This window comes from Doryrhamphus excisus, chromosome 5 (genome assembly GCF_030265055.1).
Source record: "Doryrhamphus excisus isolate RoL2022-K1 chromosome 5, RoL_Dexc_1.0, whole genome shotgun sequence".
NCBI lineage: Eukaryota > Metazoa > Chordata > Actinopteri > Syngnathiformes > Syngnathidae > Doryrhamphus > Doryrhamphus excisus.
This window is the reverse complement of record NC_080470.1, coordinates 4,771,032-4,790,369: the sequence shown is the minus strand read 5'-3', so window position 1 is coordinate 4,790,369 and position 19,338 is coordinate 4,771,032. Positions and strand designations below refer to the sequence as shown.

Sequence of the window (19,338 nt, the reverse complement as noted above, 5' to 3'; positions counted from 1 at the left end):
TCCTGTGTGCAATGCACGAATGACAGAGACTCATGTGCCTTTCTGTGTCTGTTGCCAGCTAATTAGATATCATCTGACAAAATAAAGCTCTAATCTGAGAGAAATTCTGTCAACAAGTGGCAAGTTTACCAACAACCGGTATGCATTTCAATTAAAATTGTATTTTAATTCATTGTATCCCTTGTAACAATGTCCAATTGCTTGTATTTCACTATTCATTCATTCATTCATTCATTTTCTACCGCTTTTCCTCACAAGGGTCGCGGGGGGTGCTGGAGCCTATCCCAGCTGTCTTTGGGCGAGAGGCGGGGTACACCCTGGACTAGTCGCCAGCCAATCACAGGGCACATATAGACAAACAACCATTCACACTCAGTCATACCTACCAACATGTTAGCCTAACTAGTTAGCCTCCAATTTAATTGTTTATACTTAAGAAGGATTTCAAACAGAGTGAATAAAGTAACAAAGTAAGAAGTGAAAATGTACCACTTCCACACACAATGCAGAACCTTTTTTCATAGAATGTAATCTAAGGTAATGTAACATTACTGACGCCTAGTGATCAGTCGCCAATTAACCTAGCATGTTTTTGGAATGTGGGAGGAAACCGGAGTACCCGGAGAAAACCCACGCATGCACGGGGAGAACATGCAAACTCCACACAGAGATGGCCGAGGGTGGAATTGAACCCTGGTCTCCTAGCTGTGAGGTCTGCACGCTAACCACTTTACCGCCATGCCGTCACTATTATACCATAAAAAATGTCCAAGTGAGCAGATTCCAATAAAAAATATTATTTAATATTTTCTTCTTTATAACCAGTATTTACTGCAAATTATTGATATAAATTATTATACACATATATAATACATGCTGTGTATTTGCACTTCAGTCATTGCAACCTGCAAGTTAAAAAAAAAAAGGTTGAATTATCACAGTTGGCCAGAGAGTGGCGCCATTGAGTAAGCATGGGCACCCATTTGTGTTTATAATGTGGCTACAAGTCATAGTCAACAAGTGTTATTACGACCTCAAATGTTATTATAGACCTCATGGGTCATTAAAGGGTCGATGGTAAATATTATTCTTGTTTTCAGAAAGCAAATTTTAGCCGGGCTTATCAATTTTAAGGAAGGTCTGAGTGTGAAGACATTGCTAGTTCCTGACACTCAGACACACTGGAGGGATGCTAGCATTAAGTACAGTTTGGTGATTTTTTTTGGCAAAATAATTGTAATGTAACTAGGCAGAAATACGTCAGAATGTTAAGAAATACGTGTTTGAAAATTACTTTGTCCCTGGAAACGCATTTTAAACAGAAAAAACATCTATCCGTTTTCTATTGGAGCCTATCCCAGCTACTGTACACCCTGGACTGATTGTCAGCCAATCACATTTCTTTCTCACTTATACATCTTCAGTTCAGGCAAACCCCTCTTTGGTGTTTTGAGACAGATTCTAAGAAAGCAGGCGGCAAAGTGATGTCAAACAAAGATATCATTGGCAGCTTCGGTGACAAAGACATCAAATAACATGAAAGATGACATCATAGAGACACTATAGTTCTCATGACCAGTGACTGCTTCACCAGAGTCAAGCAAAAGAACTTGCAAGAAGGCAAAATAATACGCGGAAATGAACACCCTTGCCATGTAAAACGAGGTATGTCACTGCTGTCAGTCTTTCAAATGTTTATTTTTGCTATAGTGTGTAAGTGTGAATAATTGTGTCTATATGTGCTCTGTGATTGACTGGTAACCAGTCCAGGGGTCAGCTGGAATAGGTCAATAATGCTGAAAACATTATTTTAGCTAGTAAACAATCACACACAAATTTTTAAAAAACTGTTGATTTTGGGATCAATACCTGGATCTGCAGTAATCCGTTCAGTTTTCTGTCTTTTGTCTTGACTCTCGCCTCCAAACAGGCAGAAGAGGGTTCACTCTGTACATTGGTTAAGCACATACACGCTTCATAGAACAACGGCAGAGTGAGACCTCTTGTCACTCATACAGTGATAAGCATAAGTAAAAACACAGCAAAAGAGTGGAGCCTTTTGAAGAGGAAATGACTATAAGGGAAATTAGAATGGAAACACATATTTGGAAAGCTAAGTGCCACAGCTTCTGTGTGATAATATTAATGAGCTAGTTGAGCCAGAACAGAACAGAAACCAGCCAGTGTGCCAAATGTATTTCAAAGTTGTAACAACAAGGGGGGAAAAATTACACATTAAAATGCACATTAAATATTCGTTCTGACAGTAAACACTCACTGAAGGGTTTGGAATTAGTCAGACGGGCAGTTTCAAACTATTCTTTTGGCTCAGCTCAAACTACAAACTATAAACAAAGACTTGTTATGGATTAGTCCGGTTACTGACTGAAGGCGTGCGCCATATTTGACAGCTCAGGGACGGAGTTTCCTTGCAACAAGTTCTACAATGATCTTGTGTGCAAAGCAGTTTAAATAGTGTTTGTGTCATTGTTCCAATGACAATTTCTTCAGTAAGTGCGTGGGTCCCAAGAGGCAGTCTGACAAAGCTCCAATTTGCAAGTGTCTTTTAATGATAACAAAAATGCAACAGCCCACAGGGATTTGAAAAATAAAGCGCTCTTAACAAGAGGAATTCAAAGAGCTTGGAAAACTAGGCCTCTAAGATCAAATTAAGTAAGAACAAATTAAGAATTTACTTAAAGGGGCCACAAAGAGTGACTGGGGCGACGTGAAGCAACGATACTAATGAATAGCAAGGTGTAGAGCAGGGATCTCAAACACGCGGCCCGCGGGCCAAATGTGGCCCGCATGACACTAGTTTGAGGCCCCCGCCTTGATATGAAAGTTTAATGTTAGTGCGGCCCGCGCAAGTTTGATATGGATGCTGTATGGTATCATGTACCCAGAAAAAAATTATTACATTTGATTAATGTTCATGTTAAAGGTTAAATAACTGTTAATAGTTATCCTCCCTATCCGTGTGGAAGTGGTAAGTTTTTGGCTATTTAAGTTTAAAAGGAAATAACTTGAAGGCTACCGTTTAGGTCGCTAGCTCTCTCGTTTGCGAGTTAGCATGTGTCTCAAGACCCTGCAGTTGCGCAATATGTTGTAAATAAAAAGAGTATAAATGTGACTATAGTCGTGTTTTGTCATGTCTACAGGGCTCTAATAATGCTTTGTTCATTTTAATCTGAAAAAAATAATTTGTCTACCCACCAACTATATGTGGTTTCTTAAGTTTTTATTATTTGCCGTTTTATTGTTATTATATTTATTTATTTATTTATTTATTACTGATTGATTGATTTTGGAACCAAAGCGAAGTTTTTTAAATGTTTTTGTTTTTAATAAATGCAGGTTTTTTGGGGTTTTTTTGGGGAAAAAACCTGATGCGGCCCAGTCTCACCCAGACCCGAGCTCCAGTGGCCCCCAAGTAAATTGAGTTTGAGACCCCTGGTGTAGAGAAATGCAGGTAGCATCCAGGAAAGCGTCCTCTTGTAGCAACAACTTTTAAGAAGCTTCTTTGCAATCAGCTACAGGCCAAGATATCTAATAGCAAACAGAAAAAGAGAGGGAAGAACAGAGTAAAAGTGCAAGACAGGATAATGTAACGTAACAGTACGGCTTAAAGCTCACTAAAGGGATACACAAACTTAAATTCAAATCATTCAGATCAGGAGTCCATCAGTGCCTCAATGACACTCAACACCGTCCAACCCGAAGTAACCTACGGGAAGTTAATCTGAGGTCAACTATCCGGTCTTCGCAGAGTGGACTAGTGGTTTTCAACGGGTCGAACGGGACAATTCAATAAGGCGTGGCCTGCCTGGCCGCAGTATAAGCATAAACGCATTCTTCGGCGGCGATTTCTTTCAGTTAACGTCAAACGGGTGCGATTAAGCTGCATCGGTTCCGTGATAGCAAGAGTCCCCTGGAAGATGTCCCCGGCTACAGCAGCTGCAGCGGACGGTGACCAGGAGGCATGACGGAGTGAAGAAGAGTGCTGTGGTTCTGCTTCTGGTTGCTCCAAAGCTCTCTCCCAGCTCCTCTCACGTAGCCGGCTGTCCAGCCGAATGGCTAGCGCAATGAGCTCCTCCAGGTTGTTTACGTCGTCTCTGGCGGCTAGTGCATCTTTTATCCTCGAGTTGAGACCTGCGTGGAAGACGGCGAACAGAGCACGGTCATTCCATCCACTCTTCAGAGCCAGGATGCGGAATGAGACGGAGTATTCAACCACAGAGGAGTTTTCCTGGCACAGAGTATAAAGCCTTCTTCCTGCCTCTCGCCCTCCGACCGGATGGTCAAAAACTTTACGAATTTCAGAAAGAAACTCCGCAAGCGAATGTCCCAACTCTGGGCGCTTATTCAACACAGCACAAGCCCAGGTTGCAGCTTTCCCGGTTAGCAAAGTAACAATAAAGGCTACTCTGGCACGGTCATTTGAATAGGTATAGGGTTGCAGCTCAAAAATAAGTTGGCAATGGTGTATGAACTGATTACACGTCTCAAAATCTCCTGAATATCTTGTTGGGTGAGGCAAACTTGGTTCTCGGATTTCTTGACGTGAGGGCAGTATCGGCCACACGGGCAGACAACCGGGGGTCCCATTACTGGCTGGCGGTGAGATGACATTTTCCATTTGATTGACAAGCTTCTCCAGGCTGGTCGATAAAGACTTCAGAGCAGTCGTTAAGTCTCTCAGGGCTCCGACATGGTCGCCAATTAGTTTCCCCTGTGAAGACAGGGTCATGTAAACAGAGTCAGACTCTGCAGGATCCATTATCTTGGTGGGATTATTCTGTTATGGTGTGTACACTCCGGTTTGAAAGAGTCTTTTAAAAATAAAAATGCAACACTAAAGAGGGATAAAACAACAAAAAAAAAAAGAGTAATCCAAGAATGAAAAAATCACTAAAAACTCAACTCTAAAGTAGAGCAGGTGAGGTCGACTTCAGATGGGATGAAAATAAGCAATAAGGCAAAAAAATACATACAAATTAACAATTTACTATGGCGATTGAAGGCACCACAAACTCATACAAGTATAATCCAACTAAACTAACACTGGTGAGCAATGAATAACACGGACGCTTGAATAGATGAAAAGTAAACAAAAGGTTTAGAAGAATACAGGTAGCCTCTCGGCAAGTCAAACCAATTATAATCCGACACCCTCCACATGTAGCAGCTGTGCTCAAGAAGGTTGATTGCAATCAACTACAGGTGTATCTATTTGTATAGCAGGGTTTTGTATAACAATATGGCGCCATAGGCAAGCTTTTATACGGCACTCACCCCATCAGTGACTTATAAATGCTTACAGAAGAAGCTGAATAGGATTGTTAGTGAGTTTTTTAGAAAAGGGAAGTAAAGTGTGAAATGCCAGTGTGCGTGGTTGTGACAGGAAGTCACTTAACCTCTTCCTCCCGCCATTCTTCAGAATGTATGGATGGCTATACTGGAGTATAAGTTAATACCAAAAACACAGGAAGTGAACAAGCTTTAAATGACAAAACAAACAGTAATTATTATAAGGGTCAATAAAAGATGTGGTGTGAATGAATTACACAATATCTCACACAAAATCTGCTGGGATAGGCTCCATCATACCCCAGCGACCCTAATGAGGATTAAGCGGTATAGAAAACAAAGGAATTAATGTTCACAACTAGTTATTAAATGTTTTTTAAAAAATAATTTAATAAAATATATTTAATAAAATACAAATAATTTAATTTACCTAAAATATTTGTTCTGTGTTTTATTCAGATTATATTAATGATCAACAAATTATAGACAATCATGCAATGATTAAAAATAAAGTGAAAGTATAAGTATGCAAGAGAAAAACAGCTTTTTCTGTGCTTCGGCGACATCTGCTGGATAAAAGGAGGGATTGTGCCTCGCACTTACACCGAATGTAAACTTTTTATGAAATAATTCCAATTTCAGCTAGATTAATTCACATTACACAACATACACGCCAAGTTAGATTTAAAATCCACTGCAAAAAACTTCCAAACGAATCAATTATGCGTCCGTGACAGTGTGATGCACATAAATGCATCACTTGTTGTTGAAATATTCATTCATATCATTTGAATAATTTATCACATACTACATCGCGACATAAAAACTACAAATACCACACGACCCGGCGGCATGACGTAAATCACACATCCGCATTTTTTTTGGATGATATGATGATGTGTGCGGAGAAATGGGGCGTCGTAGAAACGCGGATATTCATTCGTGGACAAACTCTTGTTTTTTTTTTTTTTTAGAGACGAAGGTTACCGTAATGTACCCAAAAGAAGAGCTTAAAGAAAGTAGGAAAGGCGGTCCCGACTGTCGACCAGAGCAGGCACAGCAATGGGCACAGAGAGACGGTCTGAGACTTCGGAGATAAACAGAAATTGACTTTGGCAAAACACACCATCCAGACATTCGAAGGGAGGTTTTACAACCACGCGTGGAACTGACTGGGAGTTTTCCCCTTTTAATGTGATTGTCGTCCTTGCTTTTCTTCTCCAAACGGAACGTAACACCGTCTTAACGGGAGCGGTCTGTTATTATTATTTTTTGTTGAAGGAAGAACATGGCCAAGTTGTTCCGAGCTGCTATTATGGGTCCTCCGGGGTCAGGTAAAGGAACCATATCCGAGAGAATTGCGCAAAGTTTTGGCCTGCAATATCTATCCAGTGGTCACTTTTTGCGTGAGAGCATCGCAGCTAAAACAGGTAAGATACAGTTTGGATAACAGCCAGAAACCAAATCTTTGTTTTTTTTTATACCGGAAATGGTGATGCACGAGACATGTCTTTTTCAAGGCTGTATGCTTAAATATTAACATTCTTATTTAATTTAGCACCACACTGTCTGTATATGAATAATTTATCATCTTGGGAAAATGTTGTGACTTCATCGCTCTAGTCTCCAGAGTACAAGAAAGCTTTTGAACGCATCTCTTTAATAGCCTCCCATAAGGAACCAATTGAATGCCTAGCATGGGCAAGTCTAGCAAATACTGATGCTAAACCTGGATATAAATGCTGTGGACTTAAGTAAAAGCACATGTGTGTGTGTTTATAGGACTTTTGCTGGCTGGAATAATGACAACTTAAGCTTTGGATTTGCCTCTATTCATCTTCAATCCATAGCAGTGTTCATTATACATTGTAGTTGGATCTCAGTTAAAGGACCCCTCTTGTTGCCTGTGTTACATAACAGTGGTTTGACAGTCCAGTTGGGGATTGCTGGGGTTTGTGTTGACAGTTTTACCAACCTCTTATAGTCAGCAGCTGAATAAATAGAGGCTTGTTTTGGATACTAAGTCAATAAATATGTCTACTGTTTAACTTGAACTGTTTGTTGTGAACCAGAGGCAGGAGTGCAGGTAAAGACCTACGTGGAGAGAGGCATGCTGGTGCCGGATCATGTCATGACCAGGCTGATGATGCCCAGGTTGGAACAACTGAGTGGCCAAAGCTGGCTTTTAGATGGTAAGCAAAGATTTCATGACTTTGTGATCTATCAATCTACCTATATGCCTTTATTTACTCTAAGGACAGTAAGGAATGTTGTATAATGCATCTTAAGAATGGGAAGGGCAAGCTTCCGCCCCATCACAGCAGGAAAGACGCCTTCTCTACTATATCATAGAAAGGCATGCATACACTATAAAGTGCTGTTCTGTTCTGTTTACGGCCGTACAAAGAACACTCGATGGGCTTGTACTATATCCACTATCATCAGGTCTGTCCTTTTTTAAAGCAGTGCAAAAGATCAACTTATATATCCAGAATTCATCTTAGATTCTATGATGTGGTTTGGATTAAAACTTTAATATTTTAGAACATTTTTACTACTTTTAGCGGCACGTTTTTGTTGATGTTTGGTAGTGTAAACATAAAAATAGGCTGCACGGTGATCGAGTGGTTAGCACGCAGGCCTCACAGCTAGAAGACCCCAAGTTCAATTCCACCCTTGGCCCATCTTTGTGTGGAGTGCATGTGTGGGTTTTCCTCCCACATTCAAAAAAACATGCTAGGTTAATTGGCGACTCCAAATTCATACCATAGGTATGAAAAGGCTGCACGGTGCCCTGGTGGTTAGCTCGCAAGCCACACAGCTGGGAGAACAGAGTTCAATTCCATCCTCGGGCAACTCTGTGTGGAGTTTGCATGTTCTCCCCGTGCATGCGTGGGTTTTCTCCGGGTACTCCGGTTTTCGTCCCACATTCCAAAAACATGCTAGGTTAATTGGCGACTCCAAATTCAAACCATAGGTATGAATGTGAGTGTGAATGGTTGTTTGTCTATATGTGCCGTGTGATTGGCTGGCGACCAGTCCAGGGTGGTTGAATACAGCCTATTATTTGACAGAAATATGCACATTTCAGCAGTTTTTTTGCCTAAATTATGCATTTTCACGCATAAAAATGGCTGAACTGAAATAAAAACTGACATTCATGAAACGTAGTATTCCTCACTAGGCGTCAGTAATGTTACTCTAACGTTCGGTGAGACACACGACAACTGAAACGAGGCTTTTATTGCATGCTTGTGACTGGCTGGCCACCAGTCCAGGGTGTACCTCGCCTGTCGCCTGAGGACAGCTGGGATAGGCTCCAGCACCCCTGCGACCCTCATGAGGATAAGCAGTACAAAATGAATGAATGAATGAGCATAAAAATAATAGTGATATTTTTAGTTACATTATACATTATACACATACAGGGTTTTTGAGGTGTTCCAGATAAAAATGAACATAAATATGTTGTATTGTGGTGAAATATTTGACCAGAGATGGCCTGAAACAGGTCAATGTGGCTTTTTCAAAGTTAAATATTATCTACTATCTAGTAAGTGGACAAACATTAAAATACCCGACTGATTGTTGTTTTACAAGCTTAAACCTTGAAGCACGACCAGTAATCATTCCGTAAACAAATGTGTTTTAGTTTGGCCAGGGACCAGAGCAGTCACTTCAAGGTCAAATACTCAGGCGTACATGCACATACACGCCCAATGCATGGACAGTATTTAACCTTAATATACAGTATGTGAATCTGATGTGAACTATCTAGACATGCATACCTTTTCTTTTTTTTTAACCTGTCCTGCCCTGATACTTATATCAGAAATTGAGAAGTGGATAATATCGGCATATCAGTTTTCGGCAAAAAAAAGCCAATATCAGATATCCCTAGTTAATATTATTACTTGTCAAATTAAATGCAGGAAACAGACCATACATGCGTATGTGATCGTGTGTGCTAATGTTTGTCACTTGAGGCCATTGCTGGTTAATCTTGGGGGTGTAACATGTAACCCCCACAACCCTATGGGCACAAGAGACCCTTGGACACCCAGCCTCCCAGCAGCCCTACACCAAACCTACCAGGTCTTCCCCTAGAGCAGGGGTCTCAAACTCAATTTACCTGGGGGCCACTGGAGCTAGGGTCTGGGTGAGACTGGGCCGCATCAGGTTTTCCAAAAAAAAACAAAACGCATTTATTAAAAACAGAAAAATATACAAACTTTTTCAATGCTTTGGTTACGATTTTCTACAATAAAAGCTCTGATAAAACATTCCACTGTTCTCAAATATCTTAATTTGTATTTTTCTGCAGAAAATAAGATGAAAAATAAATAAACAAATCAAGAATAAAGAAAATCAATCAATCAGTAATAAATAAATATAATAATAATAATAAAACGGCAAATAATAAAAACTTAAGAAACCACATATAGTTGGTGGGTAGACAAATTATTTTTTTCAGATTAAAATTAACAAAGCATTATTAGAGCCCTGTAGACATGACAAAACATGACTATAGTCACATTTATACTCTTTTTATTTACAACATATTGCGCAACTGCAGGGTCTTGAGACACATGCTAACTCGCAAACTAGAGAGCTAGCGACCTAAACGGTAACCTTCAAGTTATTTCCTTTAAACTTAAATAGCCCAAAACTTACCACTTCTACACGGATAGGGAGGATAACTATTAACAGTTATTTAACCTTTAACATGAACATTAATCAAACGTAATCATTTTTTCTGGGTACATGATACCATACAGCATCCATATCAAACTTGCGCACTAACATTAAACGTTCATATCAAGGCGGGGGCCTCAAACTAGTGTCCTGCGGGCCACATTTGGCCTGCGGGCCGCGTGTTTGAGACCCTTGCCCTAGAGCCAATATAGGCGGCGCGGAGCAGGACACCAGACCCTGTGACTCAGCTGCCAGAGACTCATACCTCGTCAAGATAATTCTTCATCCTGTCTTTGTCTTTTTCTCACCTAATCTTCCGTAGGATATTCCACTCACTTTTTTTGCTGCCTGACCAAACACAAGAACATTTTGGTTGACTGCCAGTTGCTGCTTCTGCTTTTTTTCTAAGAAACAAACATATCACAGGCTGCATGGTGGGCGAGTAGTTAGCATGCAGGGCTCACAGCTAGGACACCCGAGTTCAATTCCGCCCTCGGCCATCTCTGTGTGGAGTTTGCATGTTCTCCCCGTGCATGCGTGGGTTTTCTCCGGGTACTCCGGTTTCCTCCCACATTCCAAAAACATGCTAGGTTAATTGGCGACTCTAAATTGTCCTTAGGTATGAATGTGAGTGTGAATGGTTGTTTGTCTATATGTGCCCTGTGATTGGCCGGCGACCAGTCTGGCGTGTACCCTGCCTCTCGCCCCAAGACAGCTGGGATAGGCTCCAGCACCCTCGCGATCCTCATGAGGATAAGCGGTAATGAATGAATGAATCTTGATTACCACGACAAAACCTAAGAGATGTTCTTGATCTTTGACCTCTTGATAGAATGACAAGGGCGTATACGTCATTTTACTCCTTCTCCTTGCATTGCATTTTTAAAACATTTGCATTAAGCACATGCAAACAGTGTTTTAGTCTAACAGGTTTACTGCAACCCCTTAGTCACAGAAACTCCTAAAAACTAAATGCAGTGGTAGTATACAGTATGATTTTACTGCACAGTGCATATAAAGTAGAATATACATATATATATATTTATATATATATAGTATTTCACAAAATTGAGTAAAACACATCATTTAGTTTCTGTGAAACAAAGAAAATGGTCATTTGAGAAAGATGCACTGTTTTCATTGCTAGGAGCAGCCATGACGAGTATATGTCAAAACAACAATAGCAGACCGTGGGGCTGCACTTGTCTTTATGTATGACACTTTATGTCCACAAATGTATGCATTTACTCTTCAGTTATTGCATCCACTCACCAGACACTGAATTTCCAGTACTTATTATGACAGTTAAGACGTGCTCAGGGCGTACTCTGCCTCTCAAAGTCAGAAGGGAGAGGCTCCGGCTCACCTTTACCCTAAAGAAGACAAGCGTGATACACACTTGATGGATAATATGGATAATTTGGACCCACAAAGATAAGCAATTAGTAGGCATTGTTTTTTTTAGAGATTGTATAGACGTCTTAATGACAAACGGCTACCCTAATTGACGATTTTTAAAAAATGTCTTATGTATAAATGGACTATTTGGAGTGGTTACGGCAAGTATTATAATAGGATGGGCATGTCCTCTTTAGACCGTCCCTCTGCCCAGGTTAATCGATTAAATTAGGCATGAAAGGCCTCCCAGTTTTGTCATTCCATACCTGGGAGTCATCATGATGGCCGGAATTTCCCCATGCAGAACAACATGAGCTGCAGCATTCAGGGACACATTTATGGCTCGCTCTTGTCTTGCAGATATCTGCAACTGTGTGTTGGATGAAAGGTACATTAAGTCCCCACTCTTTTGTCCTTCCCTTCCCACTCAAGCTTGAAGTTGCCATAAAAATGGACCGCACCTCGAAGTTGCGTAGCAAGAAAATAGCACCTGCAAGAATGCAAGGTGCATTCACTCAATTAGTGCTTTAGGCAATTTTGTCGTGTATATGAAAAACATTTATGCTAAACAAGGAAAATGTTTCAGTTTTTATTTTTTGTACAGAAAATACAGAAAGACAAATGTTCAACTGGCATTCAGGCCTGTGAACAATGAGGTCTTCATTTAATCATGCATGTTTTTGGACTGTGGGAGGAAGCTCAGGTACTTAGCAAACCCACAAAAGCACAAAAAGGCCCAAGCTGACACGGTTGTTCCATATAGTGTATGTGTATGTATATGTTTCATTCATTCATTTTCTACCGCTTATCCTCACGAGGGTCGCGGGCGTGCTGGAGCCTATCCCAGCTGTCTTCAGGCGAGAGGAGGGGTACACCCTAGACTGGTCGCCAGCCAATCACAGGGCACATATAGACAAACAACCATTCACACTCACATTCATACCTATGGACAATTTGGAGTCGCTAATTAACCTAGCATGTTTTTGGAATGTGGGAGGAAACCGGAGTACCCGGAGAAAACCCACGCATGCACGGGGAGAACATGCAAACTCCACACAGAGCTGGTCGAGGGTGGAATTGAACTCCGGTTTTCTAGCTGTGTGGCCTGCGAGCTAACCACCAGGCCACCGTGCAGCCTTTTATGTATTTATCATATCTAACACCATGTTTAGGTCAAATGGTTAGCACACAGACCTCACAGCTAGGAGACCAGTGTTCAATTCCACTCTCGGCCATCTCTGTGTGGAGTTTGCATGTTCTCCCTGTGCATGCGTGGGTTTTCTCCGGGTACTCCGGTTTCCTCCCACATTCCAAAAACATGCTAGGTTAATTGGCGACTCCAAATTGTCCATAGATTTTGAGTGCGAATGGTTGTTTGTCTATATGTGCTCTGTGATTGGCTGCCGACCAGTCCAAGGTGTACCCCGCCTCTTGCCCCAAGACAGCTGGAATAGGCTCTAGCACCCCCCCCCCTTGTGAGGAAAAAGCGGTAGAAAATGAATGAATGAATGAAAACACCCTGTTTAGTCATGTGACAGTATCCCACTCTCTCACATATTTCTTCTCCTCTCCAGGTTTTCCACGGACACTTACCCAGGCCCAGACCCTGAACAGTTTGTACCAGCTGGACATGGTCATCAGCCTCAACATACCCTTTGAAACTCTTAAAGACAGACTGAGTGACCGCTGGATCCACCCAGGCAGTGGCCGAGTATACAACATGGGCTACAACCCACCGAGAGTGCAGGTGTGGGAAACTGAAATACTTACTTAGAAAGGCTTTTATTAAAAGCAAGCTTTGATTCCTTTCTGTGAAGTGAAAAGATTTGCCCTCCTTACCGCAGGACTCGTGATATTTGTCCTCGCAAACAGTTGTCAGACTCACTACAGGAAAATGAGTCATCATCATATTGCTGTGCAACATTCTCATGCAGGAAAGCAGAGCAGATCATGTGACACTGAGTTCATGTTAATAATGTCATGTGTACTGTGTGAATGACAAGCACATGTCATGCGGAATGCTCTTTAACTTTATTATGATGTGCTTTTTTTTTTTTTTTTTTAAGTTTCCCTTCCTGTTGACGTTTAATATCATTATCTTCCTGCTGATGTCTGATGCCGCTGCTGTTTCCCCCCCAGGGCAAAGATGACGTCACCGGGCAGCCCCTGATTCAGCATGACGACGACAAACCCGAAGCTTTGATGGCAAGACTGAGGCATTACAAAGATGTGGCTAAACCTGTCATAGACTTATACAAGTTAGTACACTCATTTGCAACTGTAAGTCTTGGCATTCATTTTATGTATCAGACAGGCACCTCGATAGGCAGCTTTATTTATTTCCAACATGCATACAAGGTTACATTGACGCACATTGTGTATTTACAATTTCTACATTTCCAAAAGGAGTAGGCGTAATTGGCGCTTATTTAATCCCGCCCCTTCTCCTTCTCTTTCACAGCAGTCTCTCCTCATTCTTAAGTGCAAGAGCTGAGTGCACTGCACTCAGTGCACTCAGTTGGATGGCGATTTCTGTTTTCTGTCAGCATGTTGCCAATAATATCATGTTGCGACTTTCTACAGCCTGCGTAATAAGCATGACATTATTCTTGCTAATCGGATCATAAAATACGGAGAAATGTCAGGCACTGCCGTACTTGTTGTCGTTCTTCTATAGAGAGGAAAAGCTAGTGTTTTTTTATTGTTATTGTTTGCCTTATGGAACTACTTCAACAGCAGTGGAGCCAGCTAGAGTTGGATTATTTATGCTCTGATGAATAAATGAGTGAATTTGACTGCCAAGATTGAGGATTATATATCTAAGATCAACAGACGGTAATTAGACTTTTACAACAAAGTAACAGGGCTTTTCCTGGAAAAGGATACTTCATATATAAATAAAAGGTAAAACCACAAATACTGTATATTTCACTTCATTCATTCATTTTCTACCGCTTATCCTCACAAGGGTCGCGGGGGTGCTGGAGCCTATCCCAGCTGTTTTCGGGCGAGAGGCAGGGTACACCCTGGTCTGGTGGCCAGCCAATCACAAGCATGCAATAAAAGCCTCGTTTCAGTTGTCGTGTGTCTCACCGAACGTTAGAGTAACATTAGTGACACCTAGTGACTTGTGTGGAATACTACGTTTCATGAATGTCAGTTTTTATTTTAGTTCAGCCATTTTTATGCGTGAAAATGCATAATTAAAATAAAAAAAAAAACTGCTGAAATGTGCATATTTCTGACAAATAATAGGCTGTATTCAACCACAAAATAGTAGGAATTATTAATATATATATATTTTTTTTAGCCAAGCACAAATTTTGGGCACAAAGTAGCAAGGGACATTAAACATTATTCATTTTCTACCACTTATCCTCACGAGGGTCACGGGGGTGCTGGTCGCCAGGCAATCACAGGGCACATATAGACAAACAACCATTCACACTCACATTCATACCTATGGACAATTTGGAGTCGCCAATTAACCTAGCATGTTTTTGGAATGTGGGAGGAAACCGGAGTACCCGGAGAAAACCCACGCATGCACGGGCACAACATGCAAACTCCACACAGAGATGGCAGAGGGTGGAATTGAACTCGGGTCTCCGAGCTGCGAGGCCTGCGTGCTAACCACTTGTCCACTGTGCAGCCTGCAACCTTGTAATATTATAGTATTAATGTAAAAAAAAAAATAACTTTAAAAAGTCAGTGCCTCACCAGCCGTGCACCTCAGCGTACATCACTGGAGACAGGATAGTAAAAGCAGACATTGTAGTTCTTATAAGGGGCATAAAAATGGTTGAAAGTATAACAGTGACAAATTGCCCTCATAACTTGCTCTTTTATCTCTTCTCACAGGTCACAAGGAATCCTGCACTCATTTTCTGGTACAGAAACGGATCGGATTTGGCCTTACATCAACTCTCTCCTCAGCAGCAAGATGCCCACTAAGCCATTAGATGCCTGTCAAAGCCAGTCGCCCTGACTCACGGAAAAGACCGCAAAGACCATCAAGGAGACAAATCAGAGATTTGGAGGGATCCTACTTAACCCTGCCCTCTGTAGTCACCCAAGGGTCTGTAAATGTAAATATATATATATTTTTTTGCTTCATGGCTTCATGGATATTTGCATTGATGTAGTGCATTGCTCATTCTGATAAAACAAATGGTATGCTTCAAAACATTCTATACAAAATCAGCTTAACTTGTAATTACCGGGGTGCTCAATTGATGTGATCAATCGACCACCGATCTGTATTGGCCGATATCCGTGAAAAATCACGACATCGGCAAATGCCGATAAATGCCTTTCAAAGCCAAAATTCCTTTGGCTCGCACTGTGTAGTATCTTTGCCTAAGTAACGTCTCGGGCAGCGTCGTCTTCTCAATTTCCCCTCCCACAAAACAATGGCGATCATGTCTTCCATGTGGAACTATCTTGCAGGGGTAGCAAGTTCAAAAGCTTATGCAGCATTTGAAGAACAAACATTTGATGGAGTACGGTGAGATTTTGATGCTAAATTAAGGTGATTTTATGCTTCATTTTTTCATCTCATACAGCAAGCAGCAGGGGCGCCAGGAATTCTGCCCCTCCACTTTATTAATGAATTACTAATTAGCCGCAGAATAACCCTGACTTTTTTCATAAGACCCCTAAATGAGCACTAAATGAATGAATGAAAAATGTTTAAATTAATCCGATGTAATCGGTATCAGCCGATTTCAATCCTGAATGATCGGTATTCAAATCAGCAGCATAAAATCCCGATCTGAGCATCCATAAGCATTATATAATCGAAAGTGGCGCTCCATGCATGAATCAAATTTGAAAAAAAACAAACTGATCAGTATCACTGATTTTGCATTATCATCAAGCACCGTAATGTTACATATGTGCGAGGAAAATCCTTGGAAAATTGAATTTGTCGGTGAACTGATTCAATCTTGTACGTAGTATTTACGACATTCGACCCTTTCTACCTCAAGAATCTTAAATTAGACAATCTATAAGACAAAACTGAAAATTTGAAGAGAACGCTGTCTGGTATAGAAAGACGGACCACTGTCTTACGTTTAGTTACGTTACGTCTTACGGGTTGACAAAGTAGCACCTTTAAGTACAGTGGAACCTCAAAGGTCGTACACAAGGCCGTTCTGCCATGTTGGTTGACTTGTTCGCATTTCAAATTTCCAATAGGAATACATTCAAACTGAAACAAATCATTTCTAGAATCAATTCCAGTCACAGTTAGGAGACCAGGGTTCAATTCCACCCTCGGACATCTCTGTGTGGAGTGTGCATGTTCTCCCTGTGCATGTGTTGCTTTTCTCCGGGTTCTCCGGTTTCCTCCCACATTCCAAAAACACGCTAGGTTAATTAGCGACTCCAAATTGTCCATTTTATGAATGGGTATGAATGTGAGTGTGAATGGTTGTTTGTCTATATGTGCCCTGTGATTGGCTGGCCACCGGTCCAGGGTGTACACCGCCTCTTGCCCAAAGACTGCTGGGATAGGCTCCAGCACCCCCTGCGACCCTCGTGAGGAAAAAGCGGTAGAAAATGAATGAATGAATTCCAGTCACAAAAACTTGAACATGCAAGCCAGTTCTTTTTAATTGGCCCTTGGCATATTTTAAAAAGAAATACAATTAAGAAGTAAATAGCTACAGTATGTTATTGGATATTACTCTAATTTAATCACTTATACAGAATCATCCGTCCATACATATACAACATACTATCTTATTCTTTTGTTAAGCTTTTCTTAAAGTCTAACTTGGAGGTTCCACTGTATCGTGACAGGTCTCTTTCCTCTCTCTCTCTCTCCGGATTAGTGCTTTAACTGACAGCGGTTAAATGGGTCACCTTTGCTGTATATGCATTAGGCAGCTGCTGTGTAACTGTGGAGGACAATCAGCGACTTGTTACTATTTTGCTCTTATCTCAAATGTAACTAAGCATAGGATAATGTGTATTTAGCCATAGATAAACATGCTGCATACGTTCCTCCTGTTTTATTTGTGCAAGAATGCTGCAAATTGTCTATGGAAATATTCCTTCTGAATTTATACAGTTCTCCCCGTGCATGCGTGGGTTTTCTCCGGGTACTCCGGTTTCCTCCCACATTCCAAAAACATGCTAGGTTAATTGGCGACTCCAAATTGTCCATAGGTATGAATGTGAGTGTGAATGGTTGTTTGTCTATATGTGCCCTGTGATTGGCTGGCGACCAGTCCAGGGTGTACCCCGCCTCTCGCCCGAAGACAGCTGGGATAGGCTCCAGCACCCCCCGCGACCCTCGTGAGGAAAAAGCGGTAGAAAATGAATGAATGAATTTATACAGTGCCCCCCTTTTGTGGCGAGGATGACCATCTATGCTCAGAAGATTTACGAGTTCCTGGATTGTTTGTACCTCTTGTAATGGGATTGTGTTGTAATACTCAGCGCTCTTCAATTTTTAGATATACAGTAGTAGTTCCCTGATAAATTTGCAACTTGCGGTTTGTTATTTGCCCACGGCACACTGTAAAAAATACTATAAAAGTCAATTATGGCATGTCTGCACCCCGCCCCTCCCCTCTTTGCAGGTAACGCCATCAAACCATTTTCATTTTAAGTTTCCATAAAACAATATTAATAGTTAAAGCAGACAAAAGATGTGTGAATATATGGGGGGGGTCTATATGTGCTTCTGACAGATTTTGACCTTGTTCAAAGGTCAAATCCTCTGCCTTTTTTGTATTTCAAACAAAGACAACATCTTAGTATTAGCATGGGAAATGGGATGTTAAATGTCTTCTTGCAGGAAAAAAAAAAACTATATTCATTCGCTAGTGGCTTGACTGATATGCAGGTTATGAATGTTATATTTTTTCTGTTGTATATTTGTTCACAATAGGAAATGATCTCTATGCAAAAGATCAGCAGATGTCTATGGCTGTGCCCTCTTTTGGAATCAAGATTTGTTTTTGTGTGGAAGATTGATTGCGGCCACACCTGGGAATATGACTCAACAGAATCCTGCGTGTGGTTTTCTGAAACTTTGTTTGGACAGGAAGCTGAATTGGGTGTGGTGTGAAAAAGTAGTAAGTTGGTCGTAGTTACACCTCGCAGAACTTGTGAAAGACTTCTTTTGTTTTCCTGATTTTATTATGAAGTCTGTTTAACTGCTTACATTCCAAACACAATAAAAACAATAAAAATATTCCCCCCTCTGTGACACACTCCTTGTTTTAATGTGATTAGGTTATTCCCTTTAATCAACTAGGGCGGGTGTGGCTGGCAGCTAATTGTTTTTAAATTTGTGGTTAGCGTTCAGGCCTCACAGCTCGGAGACACAGGTTCGATTCCAACCTCAGCCATCTCTGTGTGGAGTTTGCATGTTCTCCCCATGCATGCGTGGGTTTTCTCCGGGTACTACGGTTTCCTCCCACATTCCAAAAACATGCTAGGTTAATTGGCGACTCCAAATTGTCCATAGGTATGAATGTGAGTGTGAATGGTTGTTTGTCTATATGTGCCCTGTGATTGGCTGGCCACCAGTCCAGGGTGTACCCCACCTCTCGTCCGAAGACAGCTGGGATAGGCTCCAGCGATACAGAAAATGAATGTTTAAACAACAGGTTCTGATACTATAGTACTAGTACTATGCTATACTAGTACTAGTACTATAGTATTATACTATACATAGCGATACTATAGCTATACTATAAGTACTATAGTACTTTGGCAATAGTTTTGGAAATTCCATATGAGGATATCTTGAGCAAAATTATCAAAGGTGTGACTCCGAGTGGTTAGCACGCAGGCCACACAGCTAGGACACCCGGGTTTGATTCCCCTTAGCTGCATCAGTTTTCTCTGGGTACTCCAGCTTCCTCGTGCTAGGTTAATTAGCGACTCCAAATTGTTCATAGGTATGAATGTGAG

At 41.2% G+C, this 19,338-nt stretch overlaps 1 protein-coding gene across 3 annotated transcripts; it reads left to right on the top strand.

Moving 5' to 3' along the window:
• Nucleotides 1–1,515: 1,515 nt before the first annotated feature.
• On the top strand, nt 1,516–18,628 carry ak4 (adenylate kinase 4). Of its 3 annotated transcripts, none has more exons than XM_058073725.1 (6): nt 1,579–1,665; nt 6,592–6,740; nt 7,383–7,502; nt 12,978–13,150; nt 13,543–13,661; nt 15,265–18,628. In XM_058073725.1, the coding sequence occupies exons 2-6, from the start codon at nt 6,599–6,601 to the stop codon at nt 15,389–15,391; spliced, it is 681 nt and encodes a 226-aa protein (XP_057929708.1). In that variant the 5' UTR covers nt 1,579–1,665; nt 6,592–6,598; the 3' UTR covers nt 15,392–18,628. The 3 variants fall into 3 exon arrangements, with proteins under 3 accessions (XP_057929709.1, XP_057929708.1, XP_057929707.1); XM_058073724.1 differs by lacking the exon at nt 1,579–1,665 and adding an exon at nt 6,196–6,504; XM_058073726.1 differs by lacking the exon at nt 6,592–6,740 and having other exon boundaries at nt 1,516–1,665.
• The last annotated feature ends 710 nt before the right edge of the window (nt 18,629–19,338 follow it).

What these genes read in the sequence shown, in the direction of transcription:
- ak4 (XM_058073724.1), top strand. An exon ending in ACAACCCACCGAGAGTGCAG is followed by an intron (nt 13,151 to 13,542) that starts GTGTGGGAAACT and finishes TTTCCCCCCCAG; the next exon opens with GGCAAAGATGACGTCACCGG. An exon ending in CCTGTCATAGACTTATACAA is followed by an intron (nt 13,662 to 15,264) that starts GTTAGTACACTC and finishes CTCTTCTCACAG; the next exon opens with GTCACAAGGAATCCTGCACT.